The sequence below is a fragment of the Chelonoidis abingdonii genome, chromosome 2 (assembly GCF_003597395.2).
Source record: "Chelonoidis abingdonii isolate Lonesome George chromosome 2, CheloAbing_2.0, whole genome shotgun sequence".
NCBI lineage: Eukaryota > Metazoa > Chordata > Testudines > Testudinidae > Chelonoidis > Chelonoidis abingdonii.
The window spans coordinates 79,703,612-79,723,727 of record NC_133770.1 but is presented as its reverse complement, the minus strand read 5'-3'; the positions used below and the strand labels follow the sequence as shown (position 1 = coordinate 79,723,727).

Genomic DNA, 20,116 nt, shown 5'->3' with positions numbered 1-20,116 from the left:
GGGAGGTGTTACTTTGATTTTGCACATATCTCCTGTAAATGTACTCTCCATTGGTTTGCTACAAAAGTCATTCCTCTGTTCTCTCCAAGGCTTCCCTCAAAGCCGAGTGGGGAGAGACAGGGTGAAAAACACAAACTAAAGACTTTTTGTAAATAAATGTTTATCAAATTTAGTGGGCTATACTTCTGGAGTATTGTGTGACTTCCCCATCAATAGTTGACTGTTTCACTAATCTTCTTAACATGTAAGCTTCAAATAAAGTGCTTACCTCGGGTAGTACTGCTTTAAGCAAACTCTCTTTTCATTTGGTCACGTAAGACTTTGTTTCTTGTCTTTCTGCTTCCATCCTTTGTATCTTGATGACTCTCTGAGTCAGTGACTGTTATCCAGATGGATTTTCACTGGAACTGACAGCTGCCTACTATTAGTTATTTGCATATCTGGATGGATGGGTTTCCCCCTGCTATTGGAACTTGATTGGCAGGGTGATAGATTTGTTGACTTGAAGATTCCACCCCCACAAGCTCCCACCAACTGCAATCCTACAGGCTGGCTTCTGTACTTCCTACTTTAATTTTTAATGGGAACTGGATGTCTATATCCCTTAGACCAGCTTTGAAAATCCCAACCATAATGTGACTTATGTGATATTTTCCCTTCTGATTATATTTTGTAATATCTTGTGTTCTGCTCAACCCTGTGCAAAAGTATTTGCATATTTCCTTTTTAAAAAAGTATTGAGAGAAATGAGGGGTCATATTTGCATATATAATTAGGCAAATAAGGCCATCCTTTTGCATACAGTGCAAGTGGACTCAGATGGCTGCAGAGGTGTCTCTGGGTATCTGAAAAGAGCATATAAAAGGAGTAAGTGCCTTGCCAGGCACAGGGGCTTGTCACAAACCCAGAAGTGACAGGTATAAAATGCCATACTCACCTAGCTTTCCATTTTTGGCACATAGATATATTTGACAGGGCACCACGTTTGGGATGTTTCAGTGAAATCTGTATGAGTGGAGGGGGGTGACTTTCTTTAAAGATCACATTCAGTTAGAAACACTTTTTCCCATGTCCGCTCATTGAACCTCGACTCCTTTGTATTATCACCAAACTGAAATAAAGGTATTGTTTTGATACATTTATTCTCAAGTGTATAGGATACTATATAACAAAAAATGTTTTCCTCCTTGTTTAACATTTCTGTGAAATTTAAATTAAATTTAACCCATGTTTGCTCTTCAGTAGCTGTGTGAAAAACTATACAACTGTGGTTTCTTTGAACAGGTACTTTGTGCTGGATTTTGAGACTGGGATTCTGCAGTATTTTGTGAATGAACAAAGTAAAAACCTGAAGCCACGAGGAGCCCTGTCTTTAGCTGGAGCTATAATCTCTCTCAGTGATGAAGTGCCGCACATGTTAGTAGTATACTTTGCTAATGGAGAGATGTATAAACTGAGAGGTATAGTAATCTACTAGCTACTTCTTAAACATGCTTATATAAGACTAGCCTTTCTTCCCATTCTTGTAACTTTTTTGTCTTTACCTTCTTTCCCAGTTATGACAAAAAATCAAGCTGAAGTTATGTTGATGATGGCCACCTTACTGCATGCTAGACAATACAGTGGAAAAATAACTTGCAATTTAGTACATTGCCATAGGAAATTATACAATCTACTGTTATGGAGCCATAACCATGGCATAGAGATGGGGCAGTATTGTTGGTTGGCTTGATGTGTGACAATTTTCAGTCCAATATACTTGTATTTAAAAAAAAATGTGGTGAGGGTTAGGCTGGATTTAACAATTAAACCACAAACTAGCTAGCCACCATATTTTTGAATCTACTGTAAAGCAAACAGAATCCCTAACAAAGAGGCATAAAGATTTGAACACAATATTTAAATTGCATAGACGTTTGGATGCATAGCAAAGCAACAAAGGGATTTTCTGTCAAGGAGGCTTAGTTTTTGAACAGTTATGATTAATATACTCGTAATTTCTGCAGTGCTCTGCCTACTGACTGAGATTTGCAGGATTACACACAGCAGCATGCAGCTTATTACTAAATTGTTATACTGGCAACATGGCTGATAAGAAATTTAATAAAATATTCCTTCTTCTGTTCCCTTATTGCTAAAATTAATTTGATAATTTGAATTACCATTAATCTGAGATACAAAATTACATGTAGTGCTGAATTTGTGTTCTTAATGTTGATATGGCATTTAATGACTCAAAGTGGTTTGCTAATAAGAATTTTTAGTAGTTGATACATCATAACTGAATTATACATTTAATACACTCTCTTATAGAATTCATACTGGTATAAATTGCAAACACTGTTTTCCAATAATTTTAAAGGTGGTATGCAAAGGGGAGAAAAATTGAGTTGTGCCCTTTTGTGCTGCTTTTCAATGCATCAAGGCAGCATGTTAGGGTTTTTAGAGATTTTTAGTCAGACTATAAAACTCTTACTGAATGGAATTTACTTAAAATTTTTGGGGAGGGAGGTTGGTAAAACTTACCTAACTTCAATGATTGATTAATATGCAAGTCTTCAGTCACACAGTATCTTCTTAGGTTGAGGCTTAAGCTTTGTCTCGGAGAAAATGTTATTGATTTAACTAAATTGGTTTAGACTGGTGCACTTTTACAAGGCTTCATGCAATAAATAGACTTTTAATTTCACTTAGGTAAGGTACTTTTAAACTGTTATCAAGTGCTGAAAACATTCCCTTTTCTGTAATGTCAATTGACTTATGCACAATTCTTGCACTTTTTTGTTTCTGTACTAGCCGCTGATGCAAAGGAAAAACAATATTGGGTGACTCAGCTCCGATCCTGTGCCAAATACCACACGGAAGGTAATTCTAAGGTAAATAATAATGGGAAAGAAATAGCATTGTTGGATATAACTGGAGTAAGTGAAGAACAGGATAACATGGAAAATTAACCCATTAATAACAGCAGTCAACTTCTATTTGTATAGCATTTTTTTACATTTCTCTCAAAGCCTTATAACACATGCTAGTGGTGTCTATTCTGCCTTCATTTCAGCTTTAAGATAAAGTAGCATGAGTAAGTATTGAGAGGGAGGTAGATTGACTAAACAGTGGAATTTAGGGATTTCCAAGAGGAATAAACATAGGAAGATATTGTGATTGCTTGATATCTTTTGGTTAACATATGGCACTTCAGAGGTCTGAAGCGTGTTACGAAACAGCTGGAATAATAAAAGTTTAATAAGTTAGGAAAGTAGCTGGGAAGTTTAGTCCATACATAGATTTGGGTATGAAAATGATTATATTGTATGATAAGGCAGCATATCAATGTGGTAGTATAAATCACTGAAAATCGTTTGGTTTCAAAGAATAATTGGTGGTCTTATTTGCTCCCAAAGTTAGATAAGAAAAAGTTGAGCTTGCTAACATTTTACAAATTGAAGTGTAGAATTCTTGAAAGACACATACAGTGAATATTGAGGGATAATATGTAATTTTTCTTTTTACAAAGAGGGGACTTGGTTTGGAGGATAGATAATGATATATGGAATCCAACCTCTGCCGCAAGTTCAAATCTGGTCTGTCTATGGCTCAGTTTAATAGTTTGGTGATCTGTGGGTTTGTCTATACTAGTTGTTCAAACTTGAGCTAATTGATTGCTAATTAACTTGAGTTATCTAATAACGTTTGTACGCATTAGTCTGGACACTCCACAAATGTTTGTCTACCCTCTACCTAATGTAAACCATTTCTGTTGTGGAACAAATACTTGTGAAGTGCCAAGACTAGGGTGTACAAATGGATTGGCTAACCCGAGTTAATTAGCAGTCAGCTAACTTTAGTTAAAGGTTCTATTGGAAGGATACCCTTTGTGAAGTGAGTCGGTAATCTCATTCCAGTTGTTCATAGTGGGCAGTTTCCCAGCATCTTTACTGATCCTTTCCTAGCTTTAAATACTAAGTTTTTTCAATTATATGATTTTACATTTATTTTTAGAAAAGTAGGCTTTTTTTATTTGTCACCTCAAGTGGATAAATCCTGACCTTGTTCAAATTCTCCTCTATTTTTAAAAACCTCCCCTCTTGGTTAGTCAAAATGTAAAATTGAAACTGAGCTACATAAAATAAGTAATTTATAGGAGAAAAACAAGTGAGTTTTCTAGATTAAAATTTTGATTTTAAGGTGAACTGGGCGTCCATTGCATTTTGAACAGACCACAGAGGATTGTATCTAAAATACAGATTAATATTAAAAATTCAGAAAGAAACAAAGAGAGATTGCTTGGCTCCCAGCAGTAGTGTATGAATATTCATGTCTGAAGACATAGACTTATTTATAATTCAGATAAACTAAGGAAATTGCTTATTTTTCTAGGAGAACACACAGTTTAGAGAAGGGGGCTCTCAAACTGTTCAAAGCTCCCTTTCCTGCTCATGATAGTGTGGACTACTTCTCCTTTGTTGCTGATCAAATAACACCCTCCTGGCATCTGCAGCAATTGCTTACATGGGAAACTAAAGTAAAATTAGGAAAACATTTAATGTAGTTTCTTTTGAGTGCAGTTTAGCAGCTGGAAACATAGAGGAGAGTAGCACCATGTGTCTAGCTGGGACTCCATAGACAACTGCTGGTTTGTGGACCAGAGTTCAGGAAACATTTGTTTAGGGAATATAGAAGTTAGAACATGATACTATGGTGTATTATTCAGTTACAGTATTGTGAGTAGGTTTGCTTTACAAATGTCATACAATCTATTTTAAATTGCTCTGTAAGGATCATTCAATTTTGCATGATGCGGTTCTGGTTTAAGGAAAGGAAAAGCAATAACAGATGTACATTTTCCTTTTAAACACCACACCAGAATTGTAGTTCACAGTATGATGCTTGTTAATTTCAGTTCCCTGCAGCGGTGCTCTCAAGAGCAGAACATGCATAGACAGTAGAGGAATGGCATTACAAACTTCATATGTATGAAGTTAGTACTAATCAATATCTACAGTAAGTTTTGTTTGGGGTACACAGCTGAGGCTGGGTTTTTCAAAAGTACTAACGTAAGGGACATGAGTCCCATTGAAGTTCAATGAGACTTGTCCTCTTAACTTTGTAGTGATGCCAAGTGTTGCCCCAAACTCATCTTCAAGTGTGGTGGTGATTTAACTGGAGATAGCTGGTCTGTTGGGGGGTGCAGGCTAAAGCTTGAATTAGAGCAACTCAGTCAGCTGCTAACATGACCACTCTGCATTATGGATGCAGGCTAGTTCCACTTAAGTACCACTAGTCCTCAGATACTTTCCCCTACCTCAGCAAGAGAGAGACTTGCTGGTGCTAAACTGGGTGTCAGTTCCCTGTCACCCCAGTTAGCCACTCAAACAATCTCAGCTCTGCCATCCTTTAGTGCCTCCCGCTAGTCCCCAGTCCCTATCACTAGATACTCATAGTAATTACCAAGTCCTCTGTCTCCAGAGAGACTTACATATCACTGGAAGGTTACAACTCAAAATCAGGTCCTTTCTAACAACATCGCACTGTAATTTATTTATAGTGAAAACAAATACAGGTTTATTAACAGAAAGGGATTCACAGATTCAAGTGAGTATTCAGAAAGGAAACATGCTTACAAATAAAACAAAAGTTGAACATGCTTCTAAAAGACTCATCGTAACATTGATAGGCTACATTCCTTTGTCTGAGAGAGTTTCTCACCCTCAAAGTCCTTTTGCAGAGCTTGCTGATTTTCAATCAAATCAGGATTCAGATTTTTCGTGAATCACCTCCCTCCGTATTAAAGGGTGTTCATCAGTGAAAGGGGATAACCATAGAGGATTCTTATAGTCCAGCAAACCTTTGAAATGTATCCTTTTGAAGAGTACCCTCAGATAAGACTTTCCTCCCATGCTGCTTGTTCCTGGGTGCCAGTACCATGCTGCCTTTACACCCCCCTTTTTAACTTGTTTTTCTTGTTTACATCACTTGAAAGTGTGAAGTGGCTTTGCAGTGGTTAACTTACATTAGCGACAGAGATAGTTGAATAGTAGAAGACCTCTTTGCCCGTTCTGTCTTGTTAGACTTTACAGCATATCAGGAAGTATCCATAAGTCTTCTTACAGTGTTAATACATACATTTCACAATGATGATGATGACCAATGTCTCACTGGTTTTCATTTGATCTCTCACATGACGTGCTTTATAGAGAAATACTGTGACAGCGATATGTTAGGTGTAGTGTGTTTCTCAGTACTAATAAGAGTTGCTGACACAGAGTAGTGAGCCACCAGTGGGTCTCTGTTTCACAATCCCATAAATTAAAACCGCAGAATAATACAAAAGGGCTCCCTATATATATAACCAACCCAGGGGTGAAAGTAACTTACAAGACTTACCGGTACTGCTGGAGTCCTGAGGGGGGGGCATGGCCTCATCTGGAAGAGGTGTGGCCTCAGCTGGAAGAGGCAGTACCTCTCAAGATTTAAAGGCCCTGGGGCACCAACTGTGGCTGGGAGCTCTAGGGCCTTTAAATCAACCCGGGGCTCCCAGCTGCAGAGGTGGCTGGGAGCCCCTGGGGCTCAGGGGCAAATTAAAGGGCCCGGGGCTCAGGCCACCGTGGAGCTCCAGGCCCTTTCAATCCCCACCGCAGCTCCGGCCGCTGGAGCCACGGGCTTGATTTAAAGGGCTCTGGGCTGCCCACAGCCGCGGGAGCTCTGAGCCCTTTAAATCCCGGCCCCAGCCTGGCCGCCGGAGCTGTGGGTGGGATTCAAAGGGCTCTGGGCTGCCCGCAGCCATGGGAGCTCTGAGCCCTTTAAATCCCGGCCCCAGCCTGGCCGCCGGAGCTGTGGGTGGGATTCAAAGGGCTCTGGGCTGCCCGCAGCCATGGGAGCTCTGAGCCCTTTAAATCCGGCCCCAGCCCGGCCACTGGAGCCGCGGGTGGGATTCAAAGGGTTCTGGGCTGCCCACTGCGTTGGGGAGCCCAGAGCCCTTTAAATCCCCACCACGGAAACTGGTGTGGTCTGGCACGGCGTACTGGCTCTTGCCAGTACGCCATACCGGACCGCACTGGCTTATTTTCACTTCTGAAACCCTTCCACAACTGGAAGGAGACTGAACATACAGCAATAAATCAATGACCGAAAACTCTCTAAGAAATAGGTATTAAATTAGCTATCTATTTATTTTAATCATAAGATTGTAGAACTGGAAGGAACCTCAAGAGGTCATCTAGTCCAGTCCCCGGCACTCATGGCAGGATTAAGTATTATCTAGACCATCCCTGACAGATGCTCATTAAAAATCTCCAATGATGGAGATTCCACAAACTCCCTTGGCAATTTATTCTATTGCTTAACTATTCTGACAGGAAGTTTTTTCTAATGTCCAACCTTAACTAAGAGGTTAAGGAGAACAAGTTTTCTCCCTTTTCCTTGTAACAACCTTTTATGTATTTGAAAACTGTTATCGTGTCCGTCCGTCCCCAAGTCTTCTCCAGACTAAACAAACTCAATTTTTTCAATTTTTCCTTAGGTCATGTTTTCTAGACTTTTAGTCATTTTTATTGCTCTTCTCGGGACTTTCTCCATATCTTTGTTTGTCCATATCTTTCCTGAAATATGACACCCAGAACTGGGCACAATACTCCAGTTGAGACCTAATCAGTGTGGAGTAGAGTGAAATAATTGCTTACTTACAATACTCCTGCTAATACATCTCACCATTATGTTTGCTTTTTTTGCAACGGTGTTATAATGTTGACTCATATTTAGCTTGTGATTCACTATGGCCCCCAGATGCCTTTCTGCAGTACTCTTGCCTCATTTTGTATGTGTGCAACTGATTGTTCCTTCCCAAGTGGAGTACTTTGCATTTTTCCTTATTGAATTCCATCCTATTTACTACAGACCATTTCTCCTGTTTGTCCAGATCATTTTGAATTATAATCCTATCCTCCAAAGCACTTGCAGCCCCTCCCAGCTTGGTATCATCCGCAAACTTTATAAGTGTACTTTCTATGCCATTATGATGAAGATATTGAACAGAACCGGATCCAAAAGTGATCCCTGCGGGACCCCACTCAATATGTCCTTCCAGCTTGACTGTGAACCACTGATAACTACTTTATGGGAACGGTTTTCCAGCCAGTTATACACCCACCTTATTGTAGCTCTATCTAGGTGTATTTTCCTAGTTTGTTTGAGAAGGTCATGTGAGAGTATCAAAAGCCTTACTGAAGTTAAGATACATCACATCTACTGCTTCCTCCCTTATTCACAGGCTTGTGAATGTTAGTGAGTGCCAACTTAAAATCCATATTTCCTCTCTGTGCCTTGATCTGTTGGTAAGAAAATGTCACTCAATCATAGGCACTGTATTTCAGTCTCTAGTTGTAGTAGTTTGTATTGTGGCTCCATCAGAACCCCGTGTGGTAAGTAGAATAAGACAAGGAAGAGTATTTAGATGGGGACGTGTGCAAAATGTGTTTTTTGGATCAGAAGTGGCAGGTTTGGATAATTTTTGGTGGTGCCCAAAAGATGTCCAAGTCATGCCCTTCTCCCCCCTGGCCTAAGGCTCTGGGCTGGGTCAGGGGGTTGGGGTACGGGGGAGGGTAGGGGGTCAGCGCTTACCTCGTGCGGTGCCAGCTTCCGAAAACGACCTGTACACTCCTCTTGCAACAACTTGGCACTTGGGGAAGGGACTGCGCATGGAGACTCCCCCACCCTCTCCCCAGGGCCGCAGGGACATGCCGACTGCTTCCTGGAGTGACGTGGAGCAGGTGGGCAGGAAGCTGCCTTTGGCTGTGTCTAAACTGCCACTTTCAGCGCTAAAACTTCAGTCATTCAGGGGTGTGAAAAAACAAACCCCTGAGCGACAAAAATTTTAGCGCTGAAAAGTGTCGGTATAAACAGTGCTCCCGGCGATAAAGCTACCACCTCTCATTCGGGGTGATTAATTTTTATTGCTGGGAGACCTTCCCCCGGCAATAAAGCATGACTACACTGCCCGCGTCGCAGTGCTGCTGCAGTCGTGCTGTAACATGGGCAGTCCCGCTGTATTGCTGGTGGTGACGGTGGCTGGGGGCTCCCAGGGCCTTTTAAATCATCTGGGGGCAGCAGGAGGGGCCGGGGGGCAGCACCACAGGCCCATACAACTTGCCGCTCCTGGTTTGGGTAATTTAGTACATTACACTCTTCTCTGTGAATCAATATAGAACCAGTGGTTCTGGGAGACAGGAAATGCTATTCACGTGAGATTGACATTGGATGTTTCACATATTTTAAGCTATGGAGGAAGCTTTTACTCATTATCTTGCCTAATTTCCAACTGAGCCAACTGTTGCTCAACTAACCCTCCCATACCAGAATTTCAAATGCAAGTGATATTTTTCATTTCTCTTAAATTATTTCATAGTGCTACTTTGTGCTGTTGAACAGCTCTGATATGCTAATCCAAAAGTAGCTGCGTTTCAGTGGTGGATTAAGTGATTTTTATATGTTTTTTTTTTATAGAACTTTGGGATCATTTGAAATGAGAAGCCCTATATCTATATACATTTAAAATCACTATTGCTATTGAAATCTATTTCTTGCGATGGTTGTCATTTTTGGTAGTAAACTTTGCTCTTTCTTGAAAGTATCAACACTTAAACTACATCTGTATGACAAAAGTAGTTTGCAATTCTCTAGAATTCTGGATGATGGGTGGAAAATGTATCAAGTAATGTTGCAGTCTGCACAAAAGAAGCATTTCCTGTAGTTAGTCCTGAAGTGACACACTTTAACTGCAACCAGTGAATGAACTCTTAAAGTAAAAGCAGTATGTACACTAGAACTTTTCTGTAACACCTACCCCTGGAAAGTTGAGGGGACAGTAAAAATATTTATACTGGAGTCTCAAAGTAAGTAAAGATGCAGCTGATACTAACGATGATCTTCAGGCACATTGCAAGACTCATCTTTTTTCCCCAGACACTTGAAAATGGGAGGGAATTGTTTGAGGAGGACGAATTTGCAGTATGTTAACTTAAATGCCATACTTGGGATGTATTTTTAAGTTGTCAGGTATGCACAAAGTTTATGCATGGTGCCTTTTTTTGAGTTTTGATTAATCCAAATGTGTACCATAAGCACAGACAGTTCAGATAAACACTACTTTAGTCAGTAAAAAAAAAAGTTTAGTCCATTTTTGTTAATTTGTTAATCTTTATCAGTGGCAGTCTTGATCTGATATGACATTTTGACAAGTCTCCTCTCTTGTGTGGTGAAATTTATAGGTTACTAAAATTTTATCTTCAGTAATCCCCCAAAGGAATAATACAAGTAAGATGATTATAAGAGCAGAACTGTATGAACAATAAATTAGATGCAGTAACTATTTCATAAAACTGAATAATAAATGCCATTTTATTTTTATACTGTTCTTGATCACACTTCACTTCAAAGTGCTTCTGCAGAGAACTAATTAAACTAAACTAACTAAAAAAAATTTCAGAATTACAACTTCTTTAAGCTTGTCATGTGGGTAGGCACTTGGTTTTGGATAAATAACCACTTACTTTGGGATAACTCTGGTATGTTAGAACTTCACGTAGGGCTGAATTTACTAGAAACAAATAAAGGTATGATATTTTTGTGAACTGTAGCCTGTTTTAATAAAGAGAGAACATCTGCTAAACTAATCAAAACACACCCTGTTATTGAATGTTCAAAGCTGCCCTACATCCAGCTATAAATCTGAGCCTTGTTCAGGACGAGGTGGTGGAGCAGAGGAGCTGTTCTCAGATTGGATGGAAGGTGGGAGGAGGAAGAACAGGGGTTGAGGCAATGATTGAAGAGATAGTAAGAATGGACTGAGTGAGCTGCTCCTTCCCTAACCTACTTAGCATCCTATAGAGGATGTAGGCACAGCATTTTGGAGTGAGCTTGCGAGCTTGGGTCCACGGTCTTGGGCTTGCGGGGCTCAGACTAGTGCATTCACAATAGCTGTGTAGACAGTGCTTGGAAGTTGTGGCTTGGGCTGGAGTTCAGGCTCTGAAGTGTACAGAGAGAGGTAGGCTTCAGATCTTGTTCTGAAAAATATCCTATTACCAGGATTCTCCTTTCCCCTGTTTATCATTGGATACATTATGTTGGTAGTCAGATCTTAAAAGGAAAAATCTATATTGTATGTTTATCATACCGGAAGTATGTGATGTTTTGATATACTCAGGTACAGCCTATTTCGATAAGCCTTATAATAAGAGGGAAGGCTTAAGTCATCAGAGGTAAAGAATCTAGATTCTCCAGTGTTGTAAATATCTTCAATTGTAATTGTATCTAAGCAATACCATATAACCATAGATAACTTAAAAACAATAAGTCTCTCATTTTAGTCCAAGTCCTGTTTAACACAAATGGAAAACACCAGCAATGATGGTTAGTTTAATGGATGGCTGATGCTTATAACTGCAGTTAGTCATGGTAGCAAACCCTGCACTTAGCCATGTTTGCAGGATTGGTTTATGACTTCTGAAGCGTGTTTGTGTATGATGAGGATATACATTAAATCAGATCTGTATACTCTGTGTTTTGTTACACTGCATAGAGAGTAGTTGCAGTATATTCTGCACGTGTAGGGCTTATAGTATCAGGTTCTGACATACCAGATGTCTCAATCTTTTGGCTGAGTGTAGAGGTAATTGCTCTCCTAAAATATGTAACACAGTCCTCTCCTTGGTATAATGGATTATCTGGAGTTGACAAAATTTACTATTACCATGACTATTATACATGTCTGACTTTAATCCCAATGCTAATTATAAATTAAGCTTATCAGTTTTAGATCTAATACCTTTTAATGAAAGTGACAGTCATTATACATGACTGCAGTGCCATTAACTAGCCTTTGAGGGATAAAAACAGGAATACTTTCAGTCGCTATTTACTGGCTAAATTACAATATACTGTTTCAATTTTGAGGCTGTTCTGAGTATATAGGCACTACTGGTGAAAATAAGACTTCCTTTTCCATTTCCATTCACTTACTACAATAATTTTCTTTGCAACTATGAAAACTCATCTACCTGTTCTTTGCAAGTCTGAATATATAGAACTTGTATGTAGAAATAGTGGGATCATATCTGTATTTTACTCAAAATATTGCATCTATGCCATCCTCATTTTTTATTAAAATGTTAGTGTAGAATACATGCCATTTTGTCTGATATGAGAATAAAATCAAAACAAAAGATGTATGCATATAACAAGAATATAATAAAACAGAAGAAAGAAGCTTAGCAAGCAGATTACATAGATCTCTCTAAGTGTGGAAATTAAATCACTAACAACATTTTTCAAACATGGACAAAAATAGCCTTGGCTGTGATGGACCACATATACATAACACACTAAAGCATCTATCACTGTGATATCTACAATGATACATTATCTTTGTTCTGATACATCTGTGTGCCTGACTGAAACTGCAATACTTCAGGCTTTCTCTAGTATAAAATAACTTTGAGCGCTGCAGTGAACAAACCATGGAGTAGCAACCCTATTAAAAGATCAGATATGCGAACAATTGAACTCAGAGGGGGGGAAAAAACTCAGACCATTTTTAATAGTAGAGGAGACTGGTAACTGCTGACAGGGAGGGGAGCGCACAATTTAAAGGCTCTGGTGTTATGCAGCGAGGTTGAAGACAAGCACTCGAGACAAAGGAGTTTTGATTTCTAGAGCTACTTTGATAGAGACTGTTCTAAAAGCAAGCTACACACAAAAAAACTCTGGATTACACTGATGTTTTATATCAATTTGAAGAACAAATATTTGCAAAAAAATCATTTGATATAATTTGTAGAGCCCTTGTGATAATATCATCAACCAATAATTATGTCAGGAATCAGTTCTAATTTAACCTCATAAAATTATTTTTCCTCCCCATTTGAATCTGCTCTCCCTTCAGGGTTTACAAGGAGACATTGGCTCTCTTGGGTATCACAAGTACCAGTAATCTCTTGCTAACCTTCCTGGTGGCTATGATGTCTCTTCTGGCATCTGACTCTCCTGGTATCTGTAGTATCACAGAATGATAAATATGGGGTATCATTAGCAAACCTGTAGAACAGATTTAATGCAGGAGGATAGTGGTTTGAAAGAATTTTTGGAAAGTAAATTAAAACAAATTTCTGTGCTCAATCTCCTGTGCCCAGCCCAGTTAGCAGGGACGGTCAAGTCACGTTTCTCGGCTTGCCTGCCATTCCGTTTTCTCTTTACAGTTCACTATTAACTAGAGATGGACCCTAAACTAGACACAGAATCCAGATCACTCAGAAACATGAGGAAGATCAGATCTAGGTCCAGATTTCATCTTCACAGCTCATTTATTTTCATGATGGGCCAGTTCAGAATTCCGAATCCCAACACTCTCTTGTGAAGTGGCTTGGGTTTGGATCTGAAGTTGAGGAACCTGAATCTGGATGGAAGCTTCACAACTGACCCACTTTTGCTGTTAATATTATAAAGTTTAATAGTGTGACTTTCCAGTTCTTAATTATTATTTAGTATAATATGTTCTGACATTAGGGCCCCAAATCAAGCAAACTCTTAAGCATATGCTCAGTTATAAGCATGTGAGTAGTCCCATTGAAATCAATGGAACTGCTCAAGTGCTTGGACTTAAGCACGTTTAAGTACTTTGCTGGATTTGGGCCTTCAGAAAAAATGAAATAAAATATCATTGTCACAGTTTCAGGGGAACTACACTTGTGTTTCCTCCGGGCTCTCCACCCACCCCACCCCAGTGCCCCTGGTCCCTGCTGCCTCCCTTGGGTTTCACCGCCAAGCATCCCTGGCTCTCACTGCCTCCTCCTCTCCCCATTGCCTCTCTCTCCTGTCCTCATCCACTCCCCAAAATTTCTCTTGACGCTTTCAAAGCACACTTCTGCTTCAAATTTTAATTTAACCTGGAGTGTGGGCCTTACAATGGCTGCTGCTTTGAAAATTATGCAAAGGAAGCATCAAACTATTTCAGAAACTAATCAGGGGAAAGCATGAACTTTAACTAAATACCTTTTTGTATAATCAGCAAGCATGCCTCATGAATGACAGGTCAGTGACTTTATAAAATGTGGTTGTATCAGCGTAATTGAGATTCTTTTGTGCTTAGGAAAGTAGATTTACCCTCTTTAAAAGGTTTGTGTGTTTAGCTACAAAGACACTTGCAAAATATTAATAAATAGCTATGTTTGGAAATCACTCGCCAGAGCTAGGGAAGCCTACTTCAGAAATCTCAACAAACCAGGTAGACAGTAAGCGACTTCTGCATTATCAGAGTTGATCCTTGCCATAATTTCATCATACATGTTATTAGCGTGTTTTGTCATCAATAAGACTTGAGTGCCTATAGTTCTCTAGGTTAAGTTTTATAAGGAGAAGAGTGCAGCCTTAGAGTTTTTGGTCATACGTTATGTACTCATGTATCTTAATTCTTCATTTTAATATCCTGTTGCTTATTCTAGAACACTCCCTCCTCACGAAACAAAAACTTGTCTTTGCTTCCTTCTGGGATGAGTAATTCTGCATCTCCTAGTAGTCAAAAACATCAGGGTCAAAGTGGACCGACCGTTGTTACCGTTACACATCACAAATCACCTGCAGCAGCCCGGAGAGCCAAGAGTCAATATACGGGCCAACTCCATGACGTCAGAGAGGTAGGAGTTATGTGGTGTGTCCTTGTTGGTATGTGAGCTCCAAATATTTTTATTCTTATGACTTTAAATAAATATGCTGTCTTAGAAGAATTTTTGATGGTTTAAATAGAATTAACCTCATTTTACCTTGTAGCATAGTAAAAATGAATATGCAGCTCAACTTAATGCATATTTGTATAGTTTGAAATTAAATCTTCACAAATAGAGTATCTTTTACCCTTTTGTTGTTGAAAACAGGATTTTGATCAACTCATGGCTAAAATTCCTAGTAGTTATGCAAATTAAACAATACTCCAATTATATGGTTAAGAACTGAGTAGACTTTCACTAATTTGCACTGAGTAGGAGACCCATTGAGGATTACTGAATTTTGCAAATTTGGGCAAGTAAGTTAACACCTAATAAAAAGGGTACAAAATTGACTGTTTATTTTAACAAGTTATTTAATTTGATAACATAATAGATCAGTAAATGTATTCTCTATTTTGTAACATTAATGAAGTCAGTGATAAAAGACCTCAGTACAGCTGTAGTGTTTACAAACTGGTAACATTTAGTCTGTTGCTCCTGTTTTTTTGTGAGAGATTATAGGGCTTTTGAGTTGGTGAAGTGAGATTTGGAAAGGTTTTGCTATATGTCACAAAGTAATTTTTTTTAAAGAGATGGTGTCATGAGGAACAAAGGTAAACTTCATTTTCATGCTGCCATGTGCATCCCTTCTATTCACTTAAGCAAAATATAGCTATTAGCCCACAGATATTCTGCTTTTTCCTTGATGTAAACCATGTCAGGTTATAATTTAGCAAGAATTACAGGAGCATTTTCACTCCTTCTGGTCAGGTGAAAACTGAAATAAGTGCTCAGAAACTTCTAATGTGGTTGAACCAAAGACCAGAATCCTATCTTAAATTAAAAAAAAAAAGTACCGAAAAACAAAACCCTCTGCCAAACAATTTTCAGTAACCTGTATAATGTACAGAAAGATAGATTTTCATGTCTGTAGTCAACATATGTAAGATTTTCCAAAATAGTTGTGTATACTTCATTATAAAACATTACTAATTATGAGTGCTTATGAAAGGAGTCCAACTGCTTGAAAAGTCTCCATGTTGTAAATTAATTGGAAAGGAGCCTATCTAATGTCTGACCATGCAGAGTTTTACAGATCTGTTTAATTTTCTGCCCTCTGAATAGTCCCATTGATTTCAAGTCCATTTTAAGTAATTAAGTTAAGTTTTTGCAGAATTGGGGCCGTAGGCTGCAAAATCACCTGTCAAGATGACCCAGTCTACAGTTTGGAGGGAAATGGGGTTTCCTTTTGTTTCTGGAGTATCACTTGTTTTGTTATGAAGAGTCAAAGGAGCCATCTCACATTAAGAAAATGAGTTGAACAAAACCCTTTTTACCATGTTCACTTCCTGCTTTCCAGGATTACGTTATTATTATATAGAATATACATGTATGTTTCCTCTTCTGATTTATATATGCAACATTTGTTGTTCTTCATTTCATTTTTATGTTGGAGCCCCATATGTATAGAAAAGGATTGAATGTAATCTTGTAATGCTTTCTACCATATCTTAATCTACTTGTGTTAGATATTCGTTTTGATTTAGTACCGTATGTTATCATGTCTTTTTTGCCTCTTGAAGAAATGACCACACCCCACCTTTAAGTGGGAGGGAACTTGGCTGGCTGGCTGAATGAAAGGAACTGTGCTTTATGTCTGTATTGGGAGAGGAAGGGAGAGGTCAAACTTCTGCAAAAGGGGACAAGAGGCCAGAGTGGCAACACTAACTCATCCCCTGGGAACTGAATGGGCGGAAGGGTTTAAAATGGGCTGCCCTGTGTGGTGAAGCCCCTTTTACACGGATCTGGCTGAGGCAGCATCCACCCTCCCTCTCCTTTAGGTGGTGAAATACCAGGTTTGGTCAAGAGCTGCTGTGGGCATTGTGCTAGCCTCCCCTTTTTGGGGGGGAGGGGCTGGGAAGGAATTTTTCCCTCACCACCAGATTGATCTAGGTGGAGTTGGGGGTTTTCGCCTTACCCACAGCAGGTTCGGGGTGGGCTTTGTTGATGTGAGGCATGAAGGGAGTTAGGCTATGATGTCAGAACTCATTCAGGTACTCCCCAGGGAAGGTACAGTGACTGAATAAATGGTTTGGTAAAGGACTTAAAGGAGGTGTTCGTTAAAGGAATGGAACAAGGGAGAGGGGAGGTGGGTCTCCTATGAATGGTGCAGCAGGGAGCCAACACTCCTTTCTTAGCCCTCTTATGACGGGGGGGTGGCTGGTAAGGTCCCAGCAATGGGTTGGCTGGGGGACCTGGATGGAAAAAGAAGGGGGGCTGGGAGAACCTCCACCAGTAGTTACTGAATGAGCATGGGGTTACCTTCATTATGTACACTTATCTGCTGAGTAGTCCCAGACATCTAATAATAAAGTAGTGGTTTGATTAAAACCATATGAATGTCTCCTTATAGCTGGACAATCTGAATTTCCTCTTGAAGAGATAATTTAGAAGTCTAATCTTTCAAAAGTTTCCAATTTTTTTATAAATAAGATGTAGGGTTGCCAGGTGTCCAGTTTTTGACTGGAATGCCTGGTCAAAAAGGGACCCTGGTGGCTCTGGTCAGCACTGCCAACTGGGTTGTTAAAAGTCCGGTCGGCGGTGCTGTAGGGCTAAAGCAGGCTAGTCCCTACCTGTCCTGGCACCGCGCTGAGCCTCAGAAGCAGCCAGCAGGTCCGACTCCTAGCTGGGGAGGCCATGGGCCTCCGTGCTCTGCCCTTGCCCCAAGAACCAGCTCCATGGGAGCTGGAGGGGGGGGTGCCTGTGGGTGAGAGCAGCACGTGGAGCCTCCTCACCTCCCTGTCTAGGAGCCAGACCTGCTGCTTGCCACTTCTGGGGCACAGCGTGGTGTCAGGATAGGCAGGGAATGTGCCTTAGCCCTGCTGTGCTGCTGACCGGGAGCCGCCTGAGATAAGGCCATGCCCCAACCCTGAGGCCCAACCCCTGCCCCAGCCTGGAGCCCTCTCCTACACTCCAAACCCCTCATCCCCAGCCCCACCCCAGAGTCTGCACCTCCAGCTGGAGACCTCACCCGCCCTGCACTCCAACCTCCTGCCCCAGCCCAGAGCCCCTCCCCATACCCTGAACCCCTCATCTCCAACCCCACCCCAGAGCCCACACTCCCAGCCCAGAGCCCATACCCCTTCCTGCATCCCAACCTCCTGCCTAAACCCGCAGCCCCCTCCCACACTCTGAATCTCTTGGCCCCAGCCTGAAGCCCCTTCTGCACCCCAAACCCTTCATCACCAGAGCCTGCACCCCCTCCCACACCTCAACTCTGTGCCCCGGCCTGGAGCCCTCTCCAGCGCCCCTAGTTAGAGCCCTCACCCCCTCCCACACTCCGACCCCCTGCCCCAGCCCAGTAAAAGTGAGTGAGGATGGGGGAGAGTGAGCCACTGAGGGAGGAGCCTGGGGAAAGGGGTAGGGGCGGAGTCTCAAGAGGAATGGGTGAGGCTTGTGTGTTCAGTTTTGTGCGATTAGAAAGTCAACACTAATAAGTTGCATGGAAAGATTTGAAAGATTTCTTTCCATATCAGTTACTTTAAAAAATATTTTTAAGTAAAAAATAAAAAAAAAAATTTGAAACTATAACAGGACCTGTGTTTCATTTATGGAAAGCCAAAAGATTCAAATAAATGTATTCACTTTTGAATCTGTTCCTTCCACATGAAAGTGTTTGTTTGTTGTAACAGCAGGGAAATCTAGTTTGGTGCAATCTTGTGGTAGCAATGCTTGAATTGCACATTTTTTTAGTAGTATTTCACGTACAGTAGGTCTTAAGTGTACAACAATCTTCTGAGGGTATTCATTGTGGGGAGTTGATGATCAGGTACAATGTTATTGGGCAATTATGTTCTCTCTGAACATATTCAGAATAGTGTTTCAGCTGATTCAGATAAAAAGTCATTGGGGTGACTGGTGTTGAATAAAAAAAACAAACATGAAAATTGGTGTAATTACTTGACAGAATTCTTAAATAGATAGCTTTTAAGCTGTAGAATTTGCAGGACCTCGATGGTAATGTACTTATTACTGTTTATTATTTGTAGAGTAATGCTCTGAGGTCCTAATCAAGACTTGGGCCCCTTTGTGTTAGGGGCTGTACAAAAAAGAGGAAGACGTACTCTGAAAGTTTTACAATGTAATAGACAGAAAATTGGGGAAGAGGGGGCGAGAGAAAGAAGAGTAATCGTAGGACTAGAAGGGACCTTGAGAGGTCATCTAGTCCATTCCCCTGCACTCATGAAAGGATTAAGTATTGATACGGCAGAAACTCAAGAGTTATGGACACCTCGGGAATGGAGGTTGTTTATAAGTCTGAAATGTTCGTAACTCTGAACAAAACGTTATGGTTGTTCTTTCAAAAGTTTACAACTGAACATTGACTTAATACAGCATTGAAACTTTACTATGCAGAAGAAAAATGCTGCTTTTAACCATTTTATTTAAATGAAACAAGCACAGAAACAGTTGCTTTACTTTGTCAAATCTTATTTTAAAAAAATTTCCCTTTATTTTTTTAGTAGTTTACATTTAACACCCTACTGTACCGTATTTGCTTCTTTTTTTGTCTCTTGCGGACTGATTGCATACTTCCAGGTCCAAATGAGGTGTGCGTTTGACTGGTCAGTTTATAACTCTGAGGCTCCACAAAGTTCCCTAAGTGATCTCTGTGTGTGATTTGATAGTTGGAATAATTTGAATGTATTTTTTTCTGCATATAAACAAAGGGGTAAGTTTAACTTCACACTCTATTGTAATGTGCTCTGGATGGAACTATCACTTTAGACTACTCTGGAAATAAAGCTATTACAGAATATAGTGGCCAGTCTGAGTGCAATGTCTCCTTGGGAGCACTGGTGTGCAGCTACTGATGAGTTTAAGGATGGAGTTCAAGATGTTGCTTTTAATCTCTGTAACCCTTCTGCCCCTCTGAGTTGGCAGCAACAAGGGCCGGGTTCAGTATCCAGGGGTTCCCTTCTGCCCCTCTGAGTTGGCAGCAACAAGGGCCGGGTTCAGTATCCAGGGGTTCCGTTTCAGTAACACAATGACACTTACATACCACACCCCCCTGGGTGCCTCTAGGAGGCAATACTTCCCCTCTCGCAAGCATGGAGTCTGAGTGTAACAAAATCTTTTTAATAAAGGAAGGAATCAATGCGGCATCCCACTGGAGAAACACCACAAACAGGATTATAACACAAATCATAAACAAAAACCCAACTCCGTATACGCTTGGCAATGTCCTTTTCCCCTTAGGGTCTTAAATCCAATCACCCCAAAGTCCAACAACCCAAAAGTTTCTGGTCAGTGCCACCCCAGAATTCAAGAGTTTATCTGTAGAGTTTTACCCCCCCAGCCTGGGG

The 20,116-nt window shown here is 40.4% G+C and overlaps 1 protein-coding gene across 2 annotated transcripts in view; it reads left to right on the top strand.

Moving 5' to 3' along the window:
* OSBPL10 (oxysterol binding protein like 10) overlaps positions 1-20,116 on the top strand; it is a 184,323-nt gene that overhangs the window by 47,109 nt on the left and 117,098 nt on the right. For both annotated transcript variants that reach the window (XM_075062483.1, XM_075062484.1), the window contains exons 2-4: positions 1,285-1,460; positions 2,797-2,876; positions 14,490-14,681. In XM_075062483.1, coding sequence (XP_074918584.1) covers positions 1,285-1,460; positions 2,797-2,876; positions 14,490-14,681 — 448 coding nt within the window. The remainder of the gene's footprint in view (positions 1-1,284; positions 1,461-2,796; positions 2,877-14,489; positions 14,682-20,116) is intronic.